The sequence below is a fragment of the Peromyscus eremicus genome, chromosome 16_21 (genome assembly GCF_949786415.1).
Source record: "Peromyscus eremicus chromosome 16_21, PerEre_H2_v1, whole genome shotgun sequence".
Lineage (NCBI taxonomy): Eukaryota > Metazoa > Chordata > Mammalia > Rodentia > Cricetidae > Peromyscus > Peromyscus eremicus.
Window position 1 is genome coordinate 23,886,222 of NC_081432.1, and position 25,710 is coordinate 23,911,931.

The 25,710-nt window shown below is 51.7% G+C and overlaps 1 protein-coding gene across 1 annotated transcript in view; it reads left to right on the forward strand.

Moving 5' to 3' along the window:
- The window catches only part of Col13a1 (collagen type XIII alpha 1 chain), a 142,362-nt gene extending 118,203 nt beyond the window's left edge, over positions 1-24,159 (forward strand). The window contains exons 32-41 of the mRNA XM_059281562.1: positions 1,027-1,071; positions 3,631-3,672; positions 4,653-4,679; positions 5,057-5,137; positions 10,920-10,978; positions 11,933-11,981; positions 12,877-12,912; positions 18,711-18,797; positions 22,244-22,282; positions 23,843-24,159. Coding sequence (XP_059137545.1) covers positions 1,027-1,071; positions 3,631-3,672; positions 4,653-4,679; positions 5,057-5,137; positions 10,920-10,978; positions 11,933-11,981; positions 12,877-12,912; positions 18,711-18,797; positions 22,244-22,282; positions 23,843-23,845 — 468 coding nt within the window. The 3' untranslated portion in view covers positions 23,846-24,159. The remainder of the gene's footprint in view (positions 1-1,026; positions 1,072-3,630; positions 3,673-4,652; positions 4,680-5,056; positions 5,138-10,919; positions 10,979-11,932; positions 11,982-12,876; positions 12,913-18,710; positions 18,798-22,243; positions 22,283-23,842) is intronic.
- The last annotated feature ends 1,551 nt before the right edge of the window (positions 24,160-25,710 follow it).

The following is a 25,710-nucleotide window of genomic DNA, read 5'->3' on the forward strand; positions in this document are numbered from 1 at the left end:
CAGAGGTCAAATGTGACTCAGTGGACCCTGACAGTGAATGGATACCCAGCAGGGTCAGCCACATAGGTAGATGACACATAGATCCTCAGCGTGCCCACCTCTAAGATGGAAGCTGAGCTCCTGGGCTTGGTATGGTCTCTTCCTTGTCCACCACCCCCACTGGCTCCCCCGAGGCTCTGGGATCTGAGCTATATATATCCACTTTCTATCAGTGTTCCATAAGTCATCACCAACAGCAGCTTAAAATGGCACACCTTCGTCATTGTGTCCATTCTGCGGCTCAGGAGCCAAGGCCTGTCGCCTTGGGTTCCCCAACCAGGGTCTCCAAGGCTGCAGTCAAATCAGTGGCCATCTGTGTTCTTACCTGTACCCTGAATAGTCTTCTTCCAAGCTACTAGCTGTTGACAAGATTTGGTCCCTTGTCATAGTAGGATTGAATCCCCCGGTTCCTGCATGCCACCTACAATTCCTCGCCACACGGTCCTCCACATGGTGGACAGTTCACCTCACAATAGCTTATTTCTTGAAAGTCATTGAGAGGATTTTTTTTCTAGAATCTAGAACTAGCAAGATGGCGCCATGCGCATGCATGTGTCTTCATATATATATATATATATATATATATATATATATATATATATATAAAACATGTCTTAGCATGCATTACATTTTCCTATGTATAACACATGTATGTGATGGTGTATAAAATAGTCACAAGAGTGGCAGGCATCATGATGCCATAGTCCCTCTTCCAATACTGAAAAACAGTTGGTCACAGTTCCACCCTGCAGCCTGTCTGCTGTAAGAAGCATACCCAGGACTAGCCCTTCTCCCGCCACTGGAGTCTGAGATCCTTGAAGATGGTTGTCACAGGGCCATTCTTAGTCCACTGTCCTGTAGGCTGACTACCTATACAGCCTCTCCAGGAGCAGCCTAGTCCTTGTAGCTTATCACAGATGTGAGGGTGGCCCTGTGGCCGAGCTCCTGGCTACCAGCTCTCACACTGGGATGTCTTTGTGCCCACAGGGAGAGAAAGGAGAAGCTGGGGAGAAAGGTGACCCAGGAGTGGAGGTAGGTCCACTCTGCTCTTCCTTCCGTGTGATCACCTGACAAGGGCCTCACTAGAAATACCAGTTTTTCTCCAGGTTGCTTAGCATCTCTGACTGGGCAAGGCCGGAAGCTGGGCAACTGTCGGGTACTGAGCCCCAAGGCTGCCCTGGCCACACACTGACCAGTTCCTACAGTGCTCAGAGAACATCCTGAGGCTATAGTGGGCATAAGAAAATAAATAGAACTGCCTGGCTGTGCCAGAGGTTGAGCTTTTTGGGCAAGTTCTGAATGGCCATGTAGGACTTGGTCGCAAAGTGTCAGAGGGATGCTTTCCATAGAGGTGAGATTCTCTGAGAGGCGGAGAGGAAGGATAAGGAGCGAGAAGTCGGCCTGGAAACAGGCTTTGTGGAGGATGGAGAGCGCCATGCATAGTTGTACAGGGGAAGCGACAGAGATCCTGGAGTTGGGAGGGAGCTTGGCAGGAAGGCCTGGGCAGTCCAGTAGTCACCCCAGAGGAAAGCGAGAGACCACCAAACTTCATGGTCCCCCATGAGGTCCCCTAGCCTGTCACCCTTTAATGTCACCAGCCCCATCTGAATTTAGTGAAACGGACCCAAGTATTCTACCACTGTTCCTTATTTAGGAATGGATTGCACCCTAAAGAAGTAATCCTAAGTTCTGGAAAAGCATTATACACACAAATGTTCCTTCCGGAAGTATTTCAAGTCAAAATTGAAAACAGACAGTGTTCCTAACAAGAAGGAAAGGATTAAAATCCTCAGGCTAATAAGTCAGTAGTACTGGCTTTGTCCATGACTGAGGTCATCCTCAGGCCAAACACCATTCTCGGCCCAACTGTCCAGGTAGACACTTGCTCTCCTACCCAAGGGCCAATGCGTTATCAAGGAAGGGGGCTGAGGGGGGAACACACCCAAAGATAGAAAATTCAGTTTCACATCAACTATAAAAGACTAGAAAACCAAATTATATTTATGTATCATTTTAAGCACATAAATATATTCATCTATAGCTAATATTTCCAAAAAGGCGGGAGAAAGTCGGGCAAACTTTTAGCAGTCCCTCTCAACTTAAATGACAGCCATATATTATTTTCTTCCTTTTGATTCTCTTTCATTTATAAAATATTTAATAAGTCCGTGTTACTTTTAAACACTTTTTTGTTTGTTTGGTTGGTTTGGTTTTTTTCAAGGCAGGGTTTCTCTGTGTAGCCCTGGCTGTCCTGGAACTCACTCTGTAGACCAGGCTGGCCTTGAACTCGTAGAGATCCGTCTGCCTCTGCCTCCAGAGTGCATCACCATTCTCGGTGGGGTTTGGGTTTCTACAAGCACTCTTATAATCAGATCCATACATTGTTTATTTATAATAATAATAATAGTGTGTGTGTGTGTGTGTGTGTGTGTGTGTGTGTGTGTGTGTGTGTTGGGGGGGGGGTGTCTAGAGCCTTCACGCATGCTAGCCAAATGCTCTCACCACTAAGCTACAGTCCCATCTGAGGGCCCCAGTTTCATTTCTGCTGTTGCGATTAAAATACTCTGACAAAAAAAGCAACTTGGGGAGAGAAAGGGTTTAGTTTCGCTGACAGTCCCAGGCTATAGTCCATTTCTGCAGGGAAGTCGGGGTGGTGGGAGCTTGAGTCAACTGTGGTCACGTCATGTCCACAGTCAAGAACAGAGAGCAATGAATGCATGCATACGTGCTCACTTACTGGGCTTCATTTCTCCACTCACACAGTTCAGGTATTCCCCCAGCCTAGGGAACGTGCTGCCCGCAGTGGGCTGGCTCTTTCCACATCAGTTAACTTATTAATGTACCACAGACGTGGCCATGGGTCAACCCAAAGTGACTTGTCCCTGAGACTCTTCTGGGTTGTGTCAAGGTGACAAAGCTAACCATCGAGCCAAGCACGGGAAACCTTTCAGAGACCATTCTCTACAAGGAGGTAGTCATTGAGCAGAAACACCACAGTTCAAGGGACACTGGTAGTTTCCTGTTCAGCCTGAATCTCTCTTGCTGCATCTGCTCTCAAAAGAAACACAACCGTTTCTGGCCTACCCTTTACAAATCTGGGGCGGAGCTAGTCTTGAAGAATACTCTTCAGGGACATCTCAGCCTCCCCTGGCTTCAGATAACCAGTCTCCATTCCCATAAGCTCCAACTCACATGTTTAAGAGGTCCAGGCAACATATGAATGCAGAGGCCAGAGTTGAAGACAGCAGGGGGTGGAGTCTGGGCAGACTGGAGACCACGCCCCACCTAGAGGGCAGGGCTCTCATTCTTTTCCTGGGCAGTGGTTGTCATGTACAACATGGTAGGAATCCACTGCTAGCTAAGTGGTGTTTCAGGGCACCCAGGAGGAGCAGGTGTTCTGGAGACGTTTCCTGAAAATGTTTTTGGGCCAACACTGTGTGAGGCTAACAGTTCACCCTGAATTCCTGACCTAAGTCTCCTTTAGGGAGGCTGTGTATTGGCCTACCCTTCAGGGGCATTCCTATTCTCTCGTGAACTTAGCTGGACCAGGACCATAACAGAACATAACAGAGCTTCCCTTTTGGATTATAGGTTCCCGGGCCACCAGGGCCAGAGGGGCCTCCAGGACCTCCGGTGAGTGTCAAGGACTCGGTAGCATTTCAGCCATTGTGGTTGGACCTACGGTATCCCCTCCCTTGGCCATCACTGAGCTCAGCTTCAGCCTTGGGTCCTCCCCAGGAGAGCTTTTCAAGTCCACAAACCCTCCTCATCCGGCTTCCCTCCCGTCTTAAACATGTCATCCCAGTGACACACGCCAGGGAGCCCTGGCACTGCCTGGTGGACTGGCATGGTTGCCACGGGCCTGCTCTGCCATTGCTCTGCCTACATTTGTCTAACCCTCTTCTATCAGATGTCTGGTCTTGCCCTTTCCTCCTTCCAGATAGCAAAAAGATGGCCTTTTAAGAAAGTGACCCATGAAAACCAGCCCAGTTGGGTGCAAATAGAGGGTCCCCAAACACCTCAAATGAGCAGGTGTTGCTCTGTGTCTCTTTATGTTCCACGATGCCCCTTATATTCTGGGTCCTCCATTGTACTAGCAACAGTACTGCTAGTCCACATCATTTAGTGGACGTTCCCATGTCCCATGCACTAAGTGTTTCCTATCCTTCGATTCCCTCTGTTTCCACTGCTGCCTCCTCGGCCCTTCATGAGACTCCGAGCCAGCTGTGGGAGGCCACAGAGAGATTGTGTATCAGCCCCTGGCTGGGCAAATGGTTCTGACTCCACCCCAGGAAGCTCCATGCTTACAGGGCCCTCACATTCCCTCTACCTCTCAAGAGCCAGGACCTGAGACTATACACCCCAAACCCTTGCCCTCCTGGGTCACCTGCACATGTGGTTCTTTTAAAAAAAAAAAGATTTATGTGTTTATGCATATGAGCACTCTATTTGCATGTTTCCCTGCATGACAAAAGAGGGCATCAGATCCCATTATAGATGGTTGGGAGAATTGAACTCAGGACCTCTGGGGGAGCAGCCAGTGCTCTTAATCACTGAGCCATCTCTCCAGCCACATGTGGTTCTAATGCTTCTTGTTCTGATCTCAAATGCAGGGCCTCCAAGGTGTTCCTGGACCAAAGGTAAGAAAAGGTCATGTGACAGATGCTGTGGCTGGGACACGCTTCTGAGACCTAGCTGATCCATCTCCCTAAATGGCACCACCCACTAGGCGCAGCCAGGCCATCGGGGCAGACTGAAGTCCTATAGTCCCTATAACGTCCACCACTGACGCCTGGCCTGCTTTGGGATGTGAATTTCCCCATCCACCTCCTGAGCTCCATGGAGTGACTTGCTTAGCAAATGATCAAACTCTTGCCACATCTCTCCAGTCCTTTCCCTCAACCTAAAAGTATGGCAAGACTGCCGCTCCCAGCCTCCAAGACCTCAGGGCACAGGACTGGGCTGTCTCGGGCGGGCAGACCCCTTCACTGTTTTCTACCATCTCCTTTTCCTGCAGGGAGAAGCAGGCCTGGATGGCACCAAAGGAGAGAAGGGTTCCCAGGGAGAAAAGGGAGACCGAGGGCCTCTGGGATTGCCTGTAAGTACCTGGGAGCCATAAGGCTTCTGGGAGGAGCTGCCCTGGGTAGCCCTTCCCCCAGGCTTCGTTGCTGGGCAGGAACCAGGGAGGATGCTCTGCACGCAAAGTTCTGAGCATCCCAGTGTGCTGGGCTCTTCCCTGTCATGGTGGGGGAGGAAGGCAGGCCCTCAGCATCTTTCCCAGGCCTAGTCTTAGTGCTGGAACAATGTGAAGCTCACTGAGGTAGGGGCCATACCTAAGGAACAACCTGATGGAGAACCAGAAAGGCCTGAGGTCAGCCTCAAGCCCTCTGGGGCCTGACTTGAAGCCATCAAGGTGTGTGCCCTGAGGGGGTAAGCATGGAAGACTTGGGGAACTATGGCAATGGTCATCTTCCCCAAATAACCCCAAAGGAGACCCCAGCTCTCTTCTGCTATGCGCTAGTCACAGCACGCGGGCATGTATGAAGCCAGCTCTGTGATCCCAGCAGGTCAAGGCTGTTCCCACAGCCTGGGCTCTCAGCCTTCCAGAGCTGGAGGGCTCCCTCATCAGCCTCTGAGGACGGCCTCCAGGATTCTGCGTGCCTAGTGGTACAGCCCAGGCTGTGTGAGCCTCTGTCCCACCCTCCCAGTGGCCTGGTGGCTCTTCCTGTGTCACTGTCTGAATCTGCTTTTCAAAAGCTAAAGGAGACTTCAGCAAACCATCTTGTCATTTTACGGACGGTCACTTGAGGTCCCTGATGGAGTTGGTGGCAAGACTGGGCCGAAGGCTGCTCATCCATTGAAGCTACATGGGGGGGGGGGGGGGGCGTTCCGCTGTCTCCAGCTCCAAGCCAGTCCCCAGCCCCAGGTAGCTGTAAACAGCAGAGGAGCCATGGGAAACCCATGCAGTCAGGGACGGTTTCCCTCTTGCTGGTGCAACCAGCGAGCGTAGGAAGAGCTAGGGAGCTGATTGACTTGACAGACCACAAGAAAGTGATGACTTTAGCAGATGCTGGCCCTCTCACAAGCCGTGTCTGGAATGGCTTACGTACACAAGGAAGCACCTTCCTGACCCCGTCAGCCACAGATCACCTGTTGTTCACCTTCATAAGTGCCAACAACCCTGATGAACATGAGAGGCTTCAGTTAGGGGCGCCCAGGCCAATAACCCAGCAACCCAACAGGTGACGTAAACAAAGACAGTGCCAGATGAGTGACAGAGAAGCCCTCCCATGTTTGTGTCTCCAACAGTTTCTGGTAGAGGCATGTGCAAAGAAATCCTTTCCTTAGCTTGAAAGAAGGCCCAGGGTGATGACTCCATCAAGTGCAAATGTGAGGCCTGTGTTCAGATCCCTGGGACCCATGTTAAGCCTTTAATCCTAGCAGGGAGGCAAAGGTAGGTGGATCTGAGTTCAAGACCATCCTGGTCTACAGAGCGAGTTCCAGGGCAGCCAGGACTTCACAGAGAAACCCTGTCTCAAAAAAAAAAAAAACAAAAGAAAAAGAAACTGGGCGGCAGTGGTGTGTGCCGGTAATCTCTAGCAATGGTAAGACCGCAGATCCCTGGAAGCCCACAGCCAGCTAGCCTGGGCTCTGTAGAGAACTTCCAGGCCAATGAGAAAGCCTGTCTCTAACAAAAGGAGGAAGATAATTAAGGAATGACGTGGGAGGTTGTCCTCTGACCTACCGTATGCCCTCACCTACATGCATGTCTCCATGCTCACACCTACAAAAACAAACAAACAAGAAACAACAAGCTCCCACAGACTGCTGTTCCCAAGGACTTCGGGCGAGGCAGTAGGGAGTGGCAATGACTGTGGTGCCCTGGAGATCTTGCGGCCCTTCCTGGGGAGAAGGGTCTCCTCGCTCAGGTGATATTTTCTTTGGAGGGAGGAGAGCTCGGCACGTTTGAATCTCTCAGCCCGATGCCTGACATCTCATAGGCAGTTGCCCCGTAAATATTCTGAGCAATAGACCAATAGCATTTATAGTCCTGGAAGGAGGTTGCCAGTGGCTCACCAAGGGTCTGAGTGCTTTGGTCCATGCCCTCTGACCCGACCACCTCGAGAGCACTTGGTGGTGGCATTGCATCTGCAAATCCCGTGGATGCTCCAGGCTGTTTCTAGGCTGCACCTGGGTGTCAGCAGCTATGTGGCGGCAGGTAGCAGCCTCTCCGGGCCTATCCTGCTGGCTCCCCACTTCCATTTAGCTCCCAGTGATGCCAGTACACTGGAGTCTGCTGGGAGCTTTCTAAACATGCCGTGACCCAGGGCCCCCATTCTTGAAGAGTTATGCGATTTGGTCAGCATAGAACCTGAACGGCTGTATTGTAAATAAAACCCCAGGAGAGACACTACGTGTGCAGCCAGAGTTGGGAACCTCAGCTCTATCTCGGGCTCAAAGTCAGTCCCAGAGTTGGTAGTCTCAACACCGAAAACACAGCTTTGCAGCCTCATCCCACCCAATACCCTTTCGAGGGCCAGCCCCTTACACTCCAAAGTCTGGTCCCTCCCCTCATCTACCCTGAGACTGAGGCTCATTTCTGAGTCTCAGTTAGAAGCAGTTTTCAAGAACTCCATGCTTGCTGGCTAGGTGTCCCGTCATGCCAACCCCAGAGACCACTTCAGAACCTGGAACTAACGCAAAGGCCCCTTTCCCACCAAGTCATTGTTCATCGGTCAGCAGGGAGTAATGAGGTCACAGGACACCCTGGCTGAATAGCATCTCACCTTCGGGGACTCATTTACCACAAATGTGTAGCTTTAGACCTATGACCCTGACAGCTGCCTCCAAAGCCTTTGTGTGTAAAAGGACACTTGTTTGAAAGTATGTGAATGGACCAAGTTTATGTCTAACTGTAAAGTGCCAGAGAAATGTCAGGATCATCATCCAAGGGCTGCACCCCCGCCTGCCCAGATGGAGCAAAACTAAGCCTGCTTCTAGTCAGGTTTAAAAGCTAGTGCTGGGACCAGTGAGAGGGTTAAGTGGGTAAAAGCACTTGCTGTGAGGCTAAAAATCTGAGTTCAGTTTCTGGAACCCACATGGTAGATGAAGAAAATCAATTCCCAGAAGTTGTCCTCTTAGCTACACACACAGAGAGAAAGAGACAGAGACAGAGAATGAGAGCAATTTTAAAATTGCTCCTGGGGGTCAGGAGGTGCAGAATGGCCTCTCTCTATAGGGGTGCAAAAGAAGCTGGGACCACACACGCCCCCAGGATACCCTCCATGTAGCCTGCCCTGGAGAGGGAGCGTAGCTCTGGATCCACCTGTACATCCAGGAATGCCTTTCTGTGTCCCCTTCCCTGAGCACTAAAGCACCCTGGGAAGAGTGGGGTGAAGGGAGAGAGGGGTGACAAGAGCTGTAGAGGGTCAGAGCCTCTGTCCCCAGGGTTCACGCCCGCTCAGCAGCCAGCCACGGCCCTCGGTGTCTCCGTGTCCTTGTTCAGTGTCCGTGTGTAAACACACCCCCTGTCCTCCCAAGCTCATTTTCCCATCGTGTTTATGGCATTTGTGTCTGTCCGGAGTCACGCTCTACTCACCTCTCCCCTCCCCATTGTCTCCTTTTTTTCTCTCTCCCGCCCCCCTCCCTTCCCTTCCTTTGGGTCAAACCGTGCCCTTCGTCCAGGGAGCTTCAGGTTTGGACGGCAGGCCTGGGCCACCGGTGAGTGTCATTTCTCCATCACCCCTCCCCCCTGCCCCATCCCTGTCTGGCCTGTGACCCCTCTTGTCTTTCCTGCTGTGGCCTTGTTCGCTCCCCTCCCCCTGCCCCCCCCCATAGCGGTAGCAGCGATCACGCTTTGTCCTGCCGTAGACACCAGAAAGTCCTCTCCGTGCCCACATCAGAAACGCCCTTCCAGACCCACACAGTGGTCACAGTGGGCATGCACTCAAGGACCCCAGACATGCGAAGCGTGGGATAGCAGAAGTCACCCTAGCAACAGTGATCCCGATGCTGAGTCCAGCCTGGGAACCCTTCCTTACCCTGGGGCTTGAGCCAAGACGCGTCCCCGGCAAACACAAGTGTCTGTGTGTGACCTTCACGCTGTGTCGTCGTCATACTGTGAAATCTGTCCATCTCTCCCAGTCACATGCAGTCACCCCACCTGGAGTGTTTGTTGGGGAGCAGAGAAGGGTCAGGATGGGAGCAGCCTGAGGGAGCTCCGAGGCCAGTCTCAGCTCAGTGTCCTGTGGGTGCGTTTTAACCACACCTGTCACTGTGGGTGGCACCCAAGCCACCCTGCGCGCACAAGGGGTCTATAATAGAGCAAGTGAGGGACCTGGACCCTCTGTGACTCCATTCCTCCTGATTCCAGAAAAGAGCTCTCACTATCTCTTCTGAAGGGCCACAGAAAACGTCCGCTGCTTTACCTGCACAGAACGCCCTGCGGACTTCCCAGCTTGGAAGCCACACCAGGGCTGTGTGCCCGGCCACTTGTAGCCAGCCCGCTATGCCTCGATAACCAGCTAAGGTCCATCTTAGCATTCTAAGGTCCATCACACTCCAGTCAAGGCTATCCTTAGCTGGCTGGAGAGCCATGGGGGAGAGAAGAACACCAGCTGGGTTCTGTTGTGGAAGACACTCAGACAGGGTCAGGGGACAGAGCCTAGAGCTTTCAGAGGTAGGAGGGTGCCCAGGCCACCCATCAGAGCCTCGTCCTACCGAATGCCAATTCTGTCTCCTTGTATGAAAGAGCCCCGGAGTGTCCTGTCCTGCTGATGGTTGGGTACCTTTTGCACATTTATCCCTGGAGGCCTTGGAACGTATTCCCTAATTGACCTGCTAGATTTACGGAGGAGAGACTGAAGCCTGGGTCAGTCTGTGGAGTCTGTGGGACGTGGAGGCAGGGGAGCTGCCTCCAGTCCTACTCAGAGTGAACCACTACTGTTACCCACAATCCACTCTCTTCCTCCTCATTTCACGGAGGACACCAAGAACTTCTCCTGTGCAGCCAATCAGCGTTCTCCCAGACGCTCACGCCCCACCTCCCCCAGCTACATACACTCAAGAGTACCAGACAGCATCCTCCTGGGGCCAGCCCTAGGCCCCACAGTCTGGTCTGAGTAGGACACGTAAATACCGAGAGGCCAATAAACAGGAGGCTGTGAAATAGAAACTTGGTCTAGTTGGGATGCAGGTGGGAACCTGGGAGAAATGTTTGCTGATTCTGTAGCAAGCCCAGCTCTGTCTCCAAGCAACCCCCAGCTTCCTGAAGTGCCCCCTACCTCCCTAGGACCCCAAGTTAAGAGAGAACCTGCCCCTGCTCCCTGAAGGCCAGTGTGTTCTGACACTGGAGAATACTAACTCGTGACTATTTTACCTGTTCCTCAGGCCCGGGGGTCTGTGGGGTCTGCAGTGGGTTGGGGGAGGGGTGCTGGATGGCCCTCTCACACCTGCCTCTAAGTGTGTCTCCTCCGCACGGGTCTCTGTGGCATGAGGACCCTCCCGCTGCATGTGGAGCTGTGACCGCAAGGGGGCGCCGGCCCTAGGCCCCCCACTCCTGGGACGGGGTCACCTCCCTCCCCAGTGCTTGTTGGTGGCAAACCAAGCAACCGTCCTACTCTTTTTCAGCCTCGGCAAGCTTGGCTGTGATGTGAGAGGTTCCACGAATCTGGCTCTGAGGTGGGGGAAGGAACATTCCTCCAAGGCCCTTAAATCCAAAATGGATCGCGGCCCAGTCAAACGGCCTCCTTGAACAAGCCTGGCTTTGCCAAGCCTGAAAACCGGGGCTCAGGCTTTGCACATCTTCAGGTCCTGGGTGGGCTTCTCAGGGCTCTCTGCAGCACCTGACCCTTGACCTCTGTTTTCTTTCCCCTCCCCAGGGTACTCCAGGACCAATCGGAGTTCCAGGCCCCGCTGGACCAAAGGGCGAGAGGGGTGAGTGTTCAGTGAACTGGGAGCTTGGGAAACCAGGAAGGCTTGCTCATCCCCCCCCCCAAAACACACACCTGGGACCCATCCCCCAGGGTCTCAGCCCTCACCCCTTCTCCCGTCCATCACTCCTGGTTATCCCCGTAGCAGCCTAAGGGAGAAGCAAACCCTCGTATGGCTGTGAGGAGACACGTGAGAAGGAAAAGCTCTCTCTCTGCTGGTAGCCTGTCACCTGTCACCTGTCACCTGTCACAGCCCCGTCTCTCAAGGATGCAGGTCTGCTTTGCTCATTTAGATAAATAGTATGGGACAGAAGGTCATGTGGGATTTAGAAAGTCCCCAGATGACATCAGTAAGTCAGAAAGTCAGGGCACTGGGCAGGGGTCACCAACATCAGTGTTGAGTGGCCACAGCCATGTCACACAGTATCTGAAGTCCAACCCATCCCTCACAGAATGGGTGTGTAAGAGGATGGGCATGACAAGAATCAGCTCAATGTGTGTGTGTGGAAGGGGGTGCACACTATTCCTCTCAGCCATCCAGGTTCTCACACACCCAGGATCTGTCATCCTTAGTGGACAGACTCCATGGCTGATCCACCCCCACGGAGCATCTGTGGAGTTCTCCGTCCACACCTTTCTCCCTCTGCCCTTTGCCTACCCAGGAGAGGCTTGTGGTGGGGAAGTGGGTGCCTTCTACATAGACCATGAGCCTCTCGGAGATCATTGGCCCCCTGGGGAAACCAGAATTGCCTCTCCATGATGATGGCACGGGCTTCGGAGAAGAAATCAAAGCTCCTCTCATGGTGCGGGAGAGACAGCAGGAAGTTCTTAGAGCACACCCTGCCTCACACACACTCAATTCCTTAGGGCTCTGGCTCCATAGGGAATCAGAAAACAGTCATGGAAAGGAAATCATCACAGCGTGGAAAGCTCACGCGGCATCTTTCTCTCTTTCAGGGCAGCAAAGGAGACCCAGGGATGACAGGACCAACGGGAGCAGCAGGGCTTCCTGTGAGTCTCCAGGGCCTAGAGATTTCCTTCTGTCTTTCCCCCCCACCCCCCGCCCAACACAGCCCAGAGCCTGGAGCCCACACCTGGGGTTGAAAAAGAAGCTGGGCAGAGTTAACTGGGGATGGGCCAGAAGTCCCTGTGGGGTATGACAGGGGACAGGTGCTCATCACAGGGACCATCTCATCTCACCTGTGTAACAGTGTGTCTGGAACCTTCCACTTTAGCCCCTGTGCTGTCCAGAAGGGTCCTGAGGCACCCCCACTTCTGCTGTCCAGGACCCAGATCCCCAAAACACAGAAAGGGGTGCTAGCCTTAAAGACTGAACTTGGCTTCCATCTGCAATGCATTTGCCTGTAGCTTTGCTACAGAAGCCAAGTGGCTGTCTCACAGAGCCTGGATTCTGTTTCCCCGTCCACCCGAGGTTCATGGGGATATGGACTAAACAAGCGTGTCTGCACCGGTGGATGCTTAACACTCCTTCCCCTAGGGGGTTCTGCACTCTAAAAGAGGGGCTCAGCAGCTGTGCAGCCAGGGGCTGGCAAGAGAGCCATGGACATACTCAGCCCAGGGTACCCCATCCGCACCCCTGACTGCAGCGTGAAACCTACCCCTCGCCCCGGGAATGATCCCAGAAGAACACAACTACCGGTGGGGACATGGGCTACAGGGCAAGAAAATTAAGAACCTTGTCCACAGATTTGCTTGTAAATCCATGTGCCTCTAGGTCAAGCTCCTGGATGCATTTGCTTCTCTGTTCCCCTTCTGTAAAATGGGGGTAATGAGGCCCATCTCCACTGAACTGGGGCATCTGCCTGTTTCCGAGCCCGAGGGAAGGACCTCACGGCCGTTTCGTGTTTTCTCATTAACATGTCTTCGTCCCTCTGATTTAATACAGGGTTTACATGGACCACCCGGGGACAAAGGAAACCGGGTAAGTCTGAGCCCTTGCACTCGGGATCTGGTTACTAATGTCTTCATGATGGGATGGAATGATCAATTGGAGACTCCTGACCTAACAGGACAAATAGTCTTCCCTTATAAATCACCCTAAATTGAAAGGCTTTCTAGTGAGGGGCTCCATGCCATACGTGCCGGGAGGCGTAGGTCTCCTCGTTTCCAGAGAAGGCTAAATGAATCCCACAGCAACCGTCAGAGCAGCACGGCCATCCAGTAACAGGAGCCTCGCTCGCATGCAGCCCTCTTTATGCTGCCCTGATAACTGGCCCCTTCGTGGTATTTTTAGATCCATCATCATCCCAGCTTTGCCTCCTGAAACTTAGATTTGTTAAGCATTCCAGTCCACTGGTGACCAAGAAAATAAATTCCAGCTCCAAGAACAGACAGCCAAGCCCTTAAAAAAAAAAAAGAAAGAAAGAAAGTATCCCAGCTGCTATTTCTCTTGGAGACTTGGCAGGGAATGGAATGAACTGCGCCCTCCAGACCCTCCCTCCTCCCCTTGGCTCCTGCTGTCTTCAGCAGGACGCATTAAGTGTCCCCAGCATGATAGGCACATGACACTCATGGCCTTGGGCATTTGGGCACAGCAGCAAATAATCTAACTACATCTACCCGAGGGCTAGCCCTCTCCATCACCTCCTCTAGTGCCCATCTGTGTGCAGGGCACAGCCCCTGGGACCAAGGGCATCTTCTAGCAGACAAAAAAAGCTCAAGGACCTTACATGAGAAGGAACCACTGTCCAGAACACTGAAATACGCTGAGCTGAGTTCCCCCAGTGAGACAGAGGCAGCCAGCGCACATGGATTCCAGAGCCTGACTGATCCTTCGACCACTGATCGTATCTTCAGGAATAGAACATGTCAGAATCTGCCTATTTCTGTCTGGCCGTAGTTAAATCCATTCTCCTCAATTTGTGAAGTATTTACCAGGCACTTCTAAACCCCTAAAGTCTCCTCACCGGCAGCCACACAAAAGCAACTCCACTTGTTCCCCAAAACCTATGAATAAGTGAGAGGAGGCAGAGCCACCCCTACCAAACTGTCTATGGCAAGACCACACGGAATCCACTGCAACAAAGCGATTCCCTTTCAGCCATGTGGCTGGTCTCTGAGTCTCCACAGAACCTGATCGTTCCATTTCTTCATTGGCACACAAGCCTTCTTAACTCATTTCTAATGTGTTCTGGTTTTCTTTCTCACACTCAATTAACATTTTTCAAGCCTATTTCTTAAGACTTTTTCCGTTGGCTGGAGGCACTGAGTCACTTGAGATAAAGGTAATCCTTCTGCTGTAGCAGGGAGTCAGGGCCAGTGAGGTACCCTTGTCACGCATGGGGGAGGGTGAGAAAATGGGCCAGCCTGGTGTCTCTGAGGCTAAACCATCATCAGTGGAAGCCCCAGAAATTGTGGGAAACCTTTCTTCTCCATTTCCTCTTCCCACATCCTTTGATAGATTCCCACATCCTATATATAAATTAGAATATATCTCTTCCTTGGAGTCAAAGTCAGGGGCTGAGGGTGTAACTCAGTTGGTAGAATTGCTTACTCAAAGCCCTGGGTTCCAGTTTAACTCTGCAGAGAGCTTGGCAATTGGCACACACCTCTAATTTCAGCAGTCAGGAGGCAGGAGGATCCAGAAGTCAGGGCTGTCTCTGGCTATATATCCTCTGAGGCCCGCCTGGGACCTTACCTCAGAAATCCAAAAAAAAAAAGAAAGCCATGTTCAGAAAGCAAAATGGTACACCACAAAGGTCCAGATGAATTGTCCCAAGCAGCCGGTTTCAAAACAAGGGACGACTCATTTTTCTCACCCAGGAGTCAACACTCTCAGGATGCTAAATGTGCTTAAAAAAAAAAAAAAAGACACTCTGAAGCTGGCCGCCTCATTCGGGCCTCTGAGCCACCAGCCCTAATGGGGCCGAGAGGGATATAGGATACTGACACTTTGATCCAGGTGACATGTCAGAGGCTAAGGTTCTGATCCAAAGTGTCACTGTTGCTACCTGGGAAGGTGACTCTGGAGATATCCAGTGTTAGCCTGAGTTTTAGAGGGCAGCTCCTACAGGCAGCCCTCAAAATGTACCCTCATCAAACTTTGCCTTCCTCATGCCTGGGGAATCATTGGAAATGTGTTCCGCCTTACCTAAACCAAGACGCAACCTTAAAATCATACCGTTGGGCTGGCAACATGGCCGCACAGGCAAAGGTCTTACCACCAAGCCTGACAACCTGAGTTCAATCCCATGTGGTGAAAGGAAAGAACTGACTCCCACAAGTTGTCCTCTGCCACACACACACACACACACACACACACACACACACACACACTTACACTGTTGCATGTCTTGCCCAAAAATGGTCCTACGCCTCTTTCCTGTTCATGGAATGAGAAAGGTCCTTGTAATGACGGGCAAAGACCCAGAATCCAAAACAGCAAGCTTGCCAAGGACACACAAGACCGGAAAGGGTGCTCTGCTCCCGTCCCTGCAGGTACCTACCTTCTCCCACCCATGCCCCACTTGTCTCTAAGGGACTCAGGGAATTTGGCCCAGGAACCACATTTACAACAGAAACTGGCCAAAGCCAGACATGGCACCTGAGGCCTGTAGTCCCAGCGTTTGAGAGGTCGAGGCGGAAGGTCCAGGAGTTCACACAGCCATCCTCAACGACACATCAAGTGTGAAGCTAGTCTCGGTTATAGGAGAACACACAGTCGAAACAACAGCAAAAAGGAGGTCAAAGAGTAAGGGTATCACTACTCCGGCAACGTAATTATCAGGACGTTGACCGGCTGGTTGTGACCATATCACTGCCTGTGGGCTGGCCAGCGGAAAAGGTCCGAGCATGCTGAGGCTGTTTGCACACTCTGCCATGCAGGCCTGGGGGTGGGGAGTGTCTGGGGGGTGCATGTCTTGCTTCCTGAGTCCTTCTGTCCCTTCCTGTCCCCTCCCCTCCAATCTTTCTGGCCTGGGTCAGCCTCCTCCTTCTTCTTCTATTCCCTGTCTTTCCCACAACATATGTGCTCCACTGAAACCCCACACCCCTCATCCTTCCCCCACCCACCCCCGATTTGTGTCTCCTGAAGTCAGTTTTACAGTCATCAGGAATGTTGAAGGGACCCCTGTGGATCACTGTCTGCCCTCCCTTCTCACCAGATGGAACTGGGGGTGGGCGCACCTCTTGTATGTCCCGCTCTGGGGTGGGCAGTAGGGGACATGTAGGTAAAGCAGTAGTTCCAGAATCTTCCAGAACACCTGATGTGGAGTGATGCCCGATAGTGTGGGTGGCCCATACTCTGTGACCTGTAGGCAAATTATCTAAGAGCTGGAACCAACTCTCCAGCGACTCTGCCCATCTCCTTCATTAGGAAACTGTACTCATGACTCTGAGAACAAGGGCCATGCTCCTAAGGTCACTTCCCTGGGTCTTCCATTCCAACCACTGGTGACTCGGCTGTCCCACACAAAGGGAATCCTCATGCCAGAGCCTTTTCATTGGTGGGCATGCCTTTGACCCAGGGAAATGACTGACTGTTCACGTGTGTCCTCTTCAACATCCATCATTCTGAAAAGCCAGTCAGAGTAATGTGTGGACAAATTCCAGATGACCTCTGAAATAAAAACTACTGGGGTCATGTTGAAAGATCCGGGAAAACATCAGAACTATTGTTAACCTCTCTTGTCTAAGAAACCTAACACACAGCAGCCTGCAACTCCAGGAATGCTGTAGACCCCAAACCCCCTCGGGGAGCACTTGTCCCCACACTAGGTAGTAGGAGACTGTCATCACCATGGGTGACAACCCACCCTCCCTTAGTGAGGAATGCAGCATCCCACCAGTGAGCATTTCTTGTACACAGGTCACACACCAATTTTGGAAGCAAGTGTAATGGACCCATTCTACAGGTGAAAAAACTGAAGCCCGGAAGAGTTAAAGTTAGTAACTGGCAGAACTAGCTGTACCTTTGGCCTTGCCATGATGGAGCAGCAATATACAAGTCCCCGGGCATGAGATAACCCACCTTCCACAGAGCAGAGTGTCTGGGGAGACTCCCTAGGGACCTACATGCCCCATTTTAAAAGACTGAGACATGAAAATTTAACTACAAATTCATTTCCAGATGACTTTTAAGAGGAATGCCGCCGGGCGGTGGTGGCACACGCCTTTAATCCCAGCACTCGGGAGGCAGAGGCAGGCAGATCTCTGTGAGTTCGAGGCCAGCCTGGTCTCCAAAGTGAGTTCCAGGAAAGGCGCAAAGCTACACAGAGAAACACTGTCTCGAAAAACCAAAAAAAAAAAAAAAGAGGAATGCCCTAGAGCCCTTCTTTAGATGAACCCCAAGACATAAAAATAGGGTTCAATTAGGAGGAGGATTGCCGATGCTTTTCAGAGAGAGATGAACTCCCTGAGCTAGCGGTAATAAAGTGTGCCGTGATGCACTCGTGGAGGTCAGAAGACAAGCAGTGGGAGTCACTTCTCTCCTACCATGTGCCTAAGTGGCAAGCACCTGTAGCACGAATCCTAATCGGTCTTAATAAAAACCCAGAGCCAGATATCAGGGTGAATGCTGAAAGATCAGAGAGACAAAGGAACAAGCCACAGCCACCTCCCACCTCACCAACTCCTCAGCTGAAAAGGACTGAGCTCCTGTCTCCTCCTGCCTTATATTCCTTTCTCCGCCCAGCCATATCACTTCCTGTCTCAACCTCCCTAGGGCTGGGATTAAAGGCCCATGTGCCTCCCAAGTGCTGGGAGTAAAGGCATGAGATCCTAAGTGCTGGGATTAAAGGTGTGTGCCACCACTGCCTGGCCTCTATGGCTAACTAGTGGCTGGCTTTGCCCTCTGATCTTCAGGCAAGCTTTATTTGCACAAAATATCACCACAAGTACCTTTACCTGCTGGGCTATCATGACTGCTCAACAGTACAATTTTAAGTAGTGATGATGTGAGACCAGAATAAACCAGGGAGACGCATGATAAGGGAGGATCAAACTGAGAATATATACATGCACAGGTGCACATGCATGCACACACCGTCCTGCATATATGCATATGGGCTGCAGTCATGCATGCATGTGCACATGCCGGGACTCTAAACAGAGTCATCTTGCCTCCTAAGGGGACAGCAAAGGGATGAGAACTAATTGGGACAAGAGGGGGCTAGAGAGATGGCTCAGTGGTTAAGAATGTGTACTGCTCTTACAGAGGACCCAAGTTCAGTTCCCAGCACCCACAGGGGACAGACCACAACCACCTGTCAGTCCAGTTCCAGGAGGCTCTGACACCTCTGGCCTCCATGGACACCTGCACTCACATGAACACACATGCACACACATACACCTGTTTAAAAAGAAACTAAACCTTAATTGGGACTAGAGGTTGTCAGCCCAAAGCCCTTTGCGATTAAACCCTTAAAGAGATGGAAACGTAACACATCATCCTTTGCTGGCCTTCAGATCAGCAGAATTGGGCGCCACTGTCTTTAGGGGGCTCCTCCTTCCGCGCCAGCTCAGAGATGCCCCTGCTCTCACCTCCCTCTCCCCCCTCCCCTCACCCTCCCTCCTTTGCCAAAATCTTAGGTGCTTAGAGTTGGGAGGTGGTTGTGTCCTATAATCCTTCCAGGATGCTAACTTGATTAAGAAAAGCTACTTGTCCCTCTGTCCTTCTCTGTCTCGTTTTCCGTCTCTAACATGTGAATGATCCTAAAGTGTTGACGATATGCTGATGTTGTTTTTCTCCCCCCTCACCTTGGACTAAACCATTGCTTGCAGGGGGAGAGGGGAAAGAAAGGCTCTAGAGGGCCTAAAGGGGATAAAGGGGACCAAGGAGCACCTGGACTAGACGCCCCCTGCCCGCTGGTATGTTTTCGTTCTTCGTTCGCATGGTTCTGAATTTTTTTTTCCACAGGGTTTCGGGCTGGGAACAAAGGAGGCAAATGCATGAGGAGCCGAGCTCCACAGATGCCACCGAGCCTGTCTGTGCCTTGGCAGTCCTGCCTGCAGAGGGTGGGCCCCAGAGCCACAGCTGCAAGCCATTCTGCTAAATCCCTTGCCTTTGAGTCCCTCTCCTTTGAAGATTCAGAACAATGGATGGGTGGAAGGAGAGGACCCGCAGGGTTTGGGGAGAAGGTCTCGGGCTCTCGGGCTCTGGTCCCATCGTGCTTTGCAAACCCACGTGGTGTTTATGGCACGAGATTTGCCTCCTTTGTGTCATGGTTACCTCTGGGGCCTGCAGCTCTAGCTGTCTGAGACCTCACTCCGTCAGGATGCAAGACCCCAGAGTTAGTCTCCTGAGGGCCACTGAGTTGGTGCAGAGCAGAACAGGGCCAGATAAGGGGCTTTTCATGCATTGCCCAGTAGTCAGACTCTGGAAAGCTGAAGACCAAAATGGGTAGATAGTCCCAAGCAGCCTTCCCAAGAAGCCAGCAATTAATGACTGTGGTGCACCCGCCTGGCTTCTCAGGTGACCTTTCAAAGCTCTGGAAGGTTCTGAAAGCCACGCTGCTCTCCAGCGGGAGGTTGTCTGTGATTGTGCCAGGGAGTAGGTGTCTGCATACATCAGGGTCTGCATCCTGGCCAGGATAGGACTGGGCCTTTCCACTGCCCAGTTGGAGATGGCTGACCTTGACCTCAGTAATCATCGTGGTTGGTTTTATGAACAGGGCCACCGAGGTTTTAAAGGAGAGAAAGGGGAGCCGGGGCTACCAGGGCTGGACGGACTGGATGCCCCATGCCCACTGGTATGGCATTTTCCTCCCTTGCCTGCGTGGCCAAGCTGGGCTACCCCACGTGTGTGGTGTGTACCCGTGTGCCTCCTGACCCTTCTGCTCCATTCTCCCAGCTCCTACTCACTGCTTCTTCACTCTGTGGACACCAAGAGTCACGTTGCCTAGAGCTTTGGTGGCTCCCAACCATGCCGTCCTCTTGCATGTAAAGCGGCCAGGTGTTTTCTTAGCTTTCTCCTGCAACTACTTCTGAAGCAACCCGGCCCCCCATAACATCAGCCAGCCCCCTGCAAAGCCAGTCTTGGCTGCATCTAATCCTCATTGCCTGATTGCATCTAGACCGTTCTGAAAGCTAGGGCAGCACATGGGTTGGGCAGGACTTTAACACTGACTGTTTTGCCTCTACACGGTGCACTTAGCCAGAATACACAAGCTGAGCAAAGGGACAAAATACTGAGTGAGCTGCCAGTCACCCTGCCAACCAAGCCCACATGGAAACCCACCCCTTCCCCACAGTTTGGCAAGGGACATGGGGCATGCTTCTAGACAGAGACATTCTATAATTAAGGTGGAGGTAGGGACCACTCTGTCCATTCTTCCAGACTGGATCCTGGGTCATGGCCCCGGTGACACCATCAGAACTAGAGTATGGTCCGGGATCAGTTGTTAAATGCTAAAGACCCCAAAGGCTTTTGTCTTTAGGCAGCTCACTAGGAAAAAGAGTGGAAAGGTCTAGACTGTAGTTAGGAGGAGGTAGGTGGTGGCCAAGGTCCCCTGAGCATGTCTGGAGCTGAAACTCAGGAGCTGGTTTCTTCCAGTCTTGCTCCAGATGGTAACTTCCGGAGTATCTGCATGACCCTCTTAACTAACCATAAAGGAAACAGAAGGCAACTCTTGACCCTGCAGGCACAGGTCTAGGCATGCCTGCTTGCCTTCCATTTCCCCAGGAGATTCTGGAGTTGCCATCACCATAGAACTCCCTGCCTCGAAATCCTACCTCGTCACTCACAGATCCTCTTTGAATGAAAAATGGCGTTAGAAAGTCTGGGTGATCACAGGGTTGCTTGAAGGGCACCAGAGACGTTTTAGAACAGAAATGCAAAGTCAGACAGCACAGGTCAAGCACAGAGAGTAGCAAGCCTCTTGACACGACTTGCCCTGCCCCCCCATCCCGAGCATGCAGCATGCATGGGTGCCTTTCTCAGCCATGACTTCCAAAGAGCTTCTGTTAATTAAAACTGGGTCTTTCCTGGGCCACAGTCACACACACACACACACACACACACACACACACACACGCACCATCTGAGTACTCTTAGTTCTGCAAAGGCACCTTGGCCTTTCTACTCTTTGCCTGCTTTTCCACTATGCCCTGCCACCATCCAAGTCCGGATGGAAATGCCACTGTGGCCCTCAAAGGCCCCTCTCCTTCCCAGGGTTTGTGTGCAGTGTGCCGCACTGTGGCAGTGGGGTGACTTGGCATGGCATGATGGACTGTGAAGGGGACAGAGGGGCACCATGAAACTGAAAGACACCGCCCTCTGCAAGTCCTCTTCCAAGCCCAGAGGAGAAAGATTATTTAACCATTCAAAATGATGTCTTTCCCAATAACATCTCATAATGATGTGTCCATTGCTTCGAATTGTCAGGAATGGGGTGCAGGAACTATTGGCGTGACCCTAGCACATGCTAGGTTTCTTTGGGCTGGGACAGTCCCTGCTGCCTGCTGGGTGATTGAGGGGGGTTCCCTGTTGGGGTGGGTGGAGGAGACCCTAGAGACCGCAGTTCTAGGATGGGGTTGCCCTTCTGCTAGACCTAGACTAAGACCTGGAGCCCTGTGCTCTTGGTTCCTCCTGACCCTCCCCTCAAGCCTGATCTCTGAGAGATCCCTGGATTGCCACACAGTATGCCAGAGAGGCAGAATGTTAGGCCCGAGAAGCCTCATGAAGGTTCCCTCACACGGGCACAGCATCCTGAGGCTGCTTTGCCTCAGACAATGTCCAGTCACTTCCCAGCCCTATGCTCCATTTCCCCCCCAGATTCGGGTGTCTGAGGCAGGGCCAGAAAGACGTCTCAAGATCCTGTTGCAATCCCTCTGAGGCTGCCCGTCCCTTGCCACCCCATCCCCACCCAGTAGTGACCGTTATCTGGGACTGTTTGGATGACACCTCCCATTGCTTAGGAAGAGAAACAAGCCCAGGCCGAGTGGGAGCCACGGCACACCATTCCCTGGACAGGTTTGCAGAGGAAGACCAGGGTCCCACGTGCCCAGGGACCTGAGTTCTTAGCACTCCACCGAATCAGAGCAAAGACGGTCCTCTGTGCTCTTCATGGGCATCTGTACAGGCTGAGCCCACAGGCCACAGCAGTCTCTCTCAGCCTTGCGCTCGCTTTAGCTACACTCGGCATTAGCCAGAGGAAGACGGTGGCATCTAAATGCCTCCCACCCCCTTCTAAGACCCAGGATAAGAAAGGAAACAGGCCACGTCCCAGTGAGGCCGTGGAAATGTTTGTGTCGTTGTTACCCTACCCACTCAGCTAACTATCTCAAGAGTCTAAGCATTCTCTGCCTCCTCGCAGGGAGAAGACGGCTTACCAGTCCAAGGCTGCTGGAACAAGGTAAGATTCCCAGAGGCCCTCGCAGCTCGGGGTCAACCCTTTCCCAACAGTGCCACGAATCTGTCAGTTTCCATCCTTTTCCGCAGATGAGACAGCAAGATGTGGGTCGAAAAAGGTGCTACCTCACCGGTGGTTGGCAGAGGAGAGGGGTACCCACTAAACATCCACTCACTGCACACACCTAGAGAACACTTAGAGATGTTTTAAGAGACCAGACAGGTGGATCAGTTAATAAGAGTGTTTGCTTAGCATGCACAAAGTCCCGAGTCTGATCCCCAGCACTGCATAAATCCTGCATGGTGGTAGATGTATGTAATCCCAGACCCACTCACCTAGGAGGTGGAGGTATCCCAAATATGGAGATATCACCAGGTTCACAATGCCATTGTCATTTACCATCATTAAAGCAGTCAGCCAAAGGCCACAAGGCCAGCCCTCTCAGCCACAGCTCCCACCCAAGTCACAGGACTCCCTAGCCTAAGGGCAGAGGCCTACCTTTGTCCTCAGCAAGGTCTGCAGCAGGAGGGCAGCCATCTTCCCTGTACCTCACCACCCTCTCAGTATCTCTCAGCCCCCACCACCATCATCTAAGGCTATCAGTATGTCCTCATAGTAGGGCTCAGGACCCCACACTCGCAAGAGTTTAGGCTTAATCAGTCCAGTCCTGTGCCTGTAACTCAGAATTGTACAACGAGATTGCTCGGTGCCCCTGTACCCTGGCACTCAAAAATCTCATTGATGTACGGGAACTAGAAAGAGTAAGTAGCTGGGCGGTGGTGACGCACGCCTTTAATCCCAGCACTCAGGAGGCAGAGGCAGGCGGATCTCTGTGAGTTTGAGGCCAGCCTGGTCTACAAAGCGAGTTCCAAGAAAGGCGCAAAGCTACACAAAGAAACCCTGTCTCGGAAAAAAAAAAAAAAAAAAGAGTAAGGAGACAAACAAGGCATCAGATCTAGATCAACACCTAGGTACCTAAAGTGCTCACGAGCCACAGAAAGGGCAAGTTCAGCATTGAAGGGGCGGTGCTTCCCTTCTCCCCCTCCCCCAAGAATCTGCCCCTCACTCAGAGCCTCATCCAGGAGCTGTGAGAGGACCATTAAATAAGACCCTCCTCAGTTTCCAAAGATTCTCCTTCAAGGTTGTTGCTGGTGGGCAGAACATGGAGTATGTTGAACTTAGCAGGGAAACTACAGCTGCTGTCCAGAGCTATAGCATGCTCGAGAAGCAACTAAAGCATCCCAGGTCTGCTGGTTCACACCAGACATGACATCTGAGCAGATGTAGTGCGTAGCATAGTTTCCAAGACAGCATGGAGAGACTGCCCTCTAGTGGCCACAGCCGGGAGTAGCTTCAAGATGAACGTTGGGTTTCCCAACCTGGAGTTGGGCATGTCTTAAATTCAGATGGGGGGGGGTCTTACCTCTAGCAGGTTTAATGTTCCACACTTCCCTAGCAGAGGTTCTGATGCAATCGAAGACAAATCCACCTCCCTTCCTCCAGGGGAGGCAGCATTCAGGCCCCCTGAAACTAACTCTCCATTGTTCTGGTTTTGTTTTGCAGTGATGCCTCTAACCTCGGATTGGCCTGTGTGTGTTTGTACATAGGATATTTATTTTTATACAGTTTTCACTTTTTTGAAAATGCCCAAAGTATGATGCATCTTACAGATCATTTAAAAAGAGGAGGAAAGCCTGACTATTTTGTACAGAAAACAACCCTTTCCCTTTTGTTTACAAGACATTTTTGTATAAATCTGTTTCTAATACGCTGTCTGTGAGTCTGCTCCTAATGTTGCATGATATTTGTGCACACTTATTAAACATCACAGCTTAATAAATTATTGTGTTCCAGTGCCAAAGGGGGCCCGCCAGCACAGAGGTCTGCAAGCTTACGTGTGAATTCACAAACATATGGAGATCCATGATGTTTGCCAGACTAGATGTATCTGATAATATTTTAAACTTCAACTGACTTTCATTATTATTAAAAAAAAAAAAATGAAACGTGGCGATTTATGATCCTGATTAATCACTAAATTAAATCCATCCTGTCTTGTGCAAGCAGGAAGTTTCAGAAGCAGGAACCCTCAGAAGTGTGGAGCAATATTGGGAAATGTTAGCGTCAACAAAAGGAGGGTGGGGACTTACTTAGGAGACGTTCCTTATGTCACATCCCAAATTCATCACTTGAGCATTGAGGGTTCAGCAATACCGAGGACCCCCAGGACTGCAAAGGGGACTTAAGTATTGTTTCAGGGTTTAGTTGGGGCTTTTGTTCATTCTTATTTCTGTTGCTGTGATAGATTATCACAACCAAAAGCAACCTAGAGCAGTGAAGGGTTGATTTTGGCTCACAGTTCCAGAGGGGTTGAGTCCACCATGTTAGGGAAGGGATGGCAACACGAGCAGGGAGCCGGCTGTTCACATCTCATCCACACACAGGAAACAGAGGAGAACCGGAAGTGGGCCCTGGCTATGCAACCTGAAAGCCCGCCCCCAGGGAGGGACTTCCCTCAGCAAGGTTCCATCTCCTAAAGGCTCCATTAGCCTCTCAAAAAAAACAGCGCCACCTAATGGAGACTTAAGCGTCCTAGTCTCATTTTTCATCCGAACGTCTATACCGCCTTCTGAGTTACTCTGGCTAGTCATGGCTACTGCGGAGCACACTGTGTACTTCACAGAAATCTGCAGATCCAGGCGCAGCTGGCTGAAGGAGGGGGCTTTGCCTCGTGTGCCAGTCTACTGCAGCAAAAAAGAATGACCCCACCACCACCACCCCCGCTATGTGACAAACATGTGACAAACCTCAGGTTGTGTTGTTTGGTAGGAAATGGAGTTGTTGTGGGGCTGAAGAGATGGCTCGGTGGCCTAGAGCACTCGCTGCTCTTGCAGAGGCCCATGGTTTGATTCCCAGCACCCTCGTGGTGCACAACCATCTGTAACTCCAGTTCCGAGGAATCTGGCGCCCTCTTCTGACCTCCGTGGGCACCAAACCTGCACATGGTCCACATACATACATGCGAGCAAGACATGAGCACACATGAAGTAAAAGAGTGTTTTTAAAGTGTTTTAAAGAAATGGAGTAGTGCTAGAAAGGTGGATCAGACAGCGGCATGTCTGGTGCACTGGCCTGAGGACCTGAGGTCAGTCCTTCGAGCCCATGGGGAAGAGGTAAGGGTGGGCGTACATGGTTGGAATCCCAGTGCCCAGAAGCAGATCCCCCAGCCTTGCTAGCCAGCCAGCTAGCTTAGCCTACTCGGAAAGCCTCAGGCTGGTGAAAGACCCTGCCTCAAAAAAACAAGGTGGGGTGGGTTCTGAGGATTGGGGCCTGAGGTTGTCTTCTGGTGCAGCACTTGTTCATACACACACACACACACACACACACACACACACACACAAACACACATGCACACACACATATATATGCAT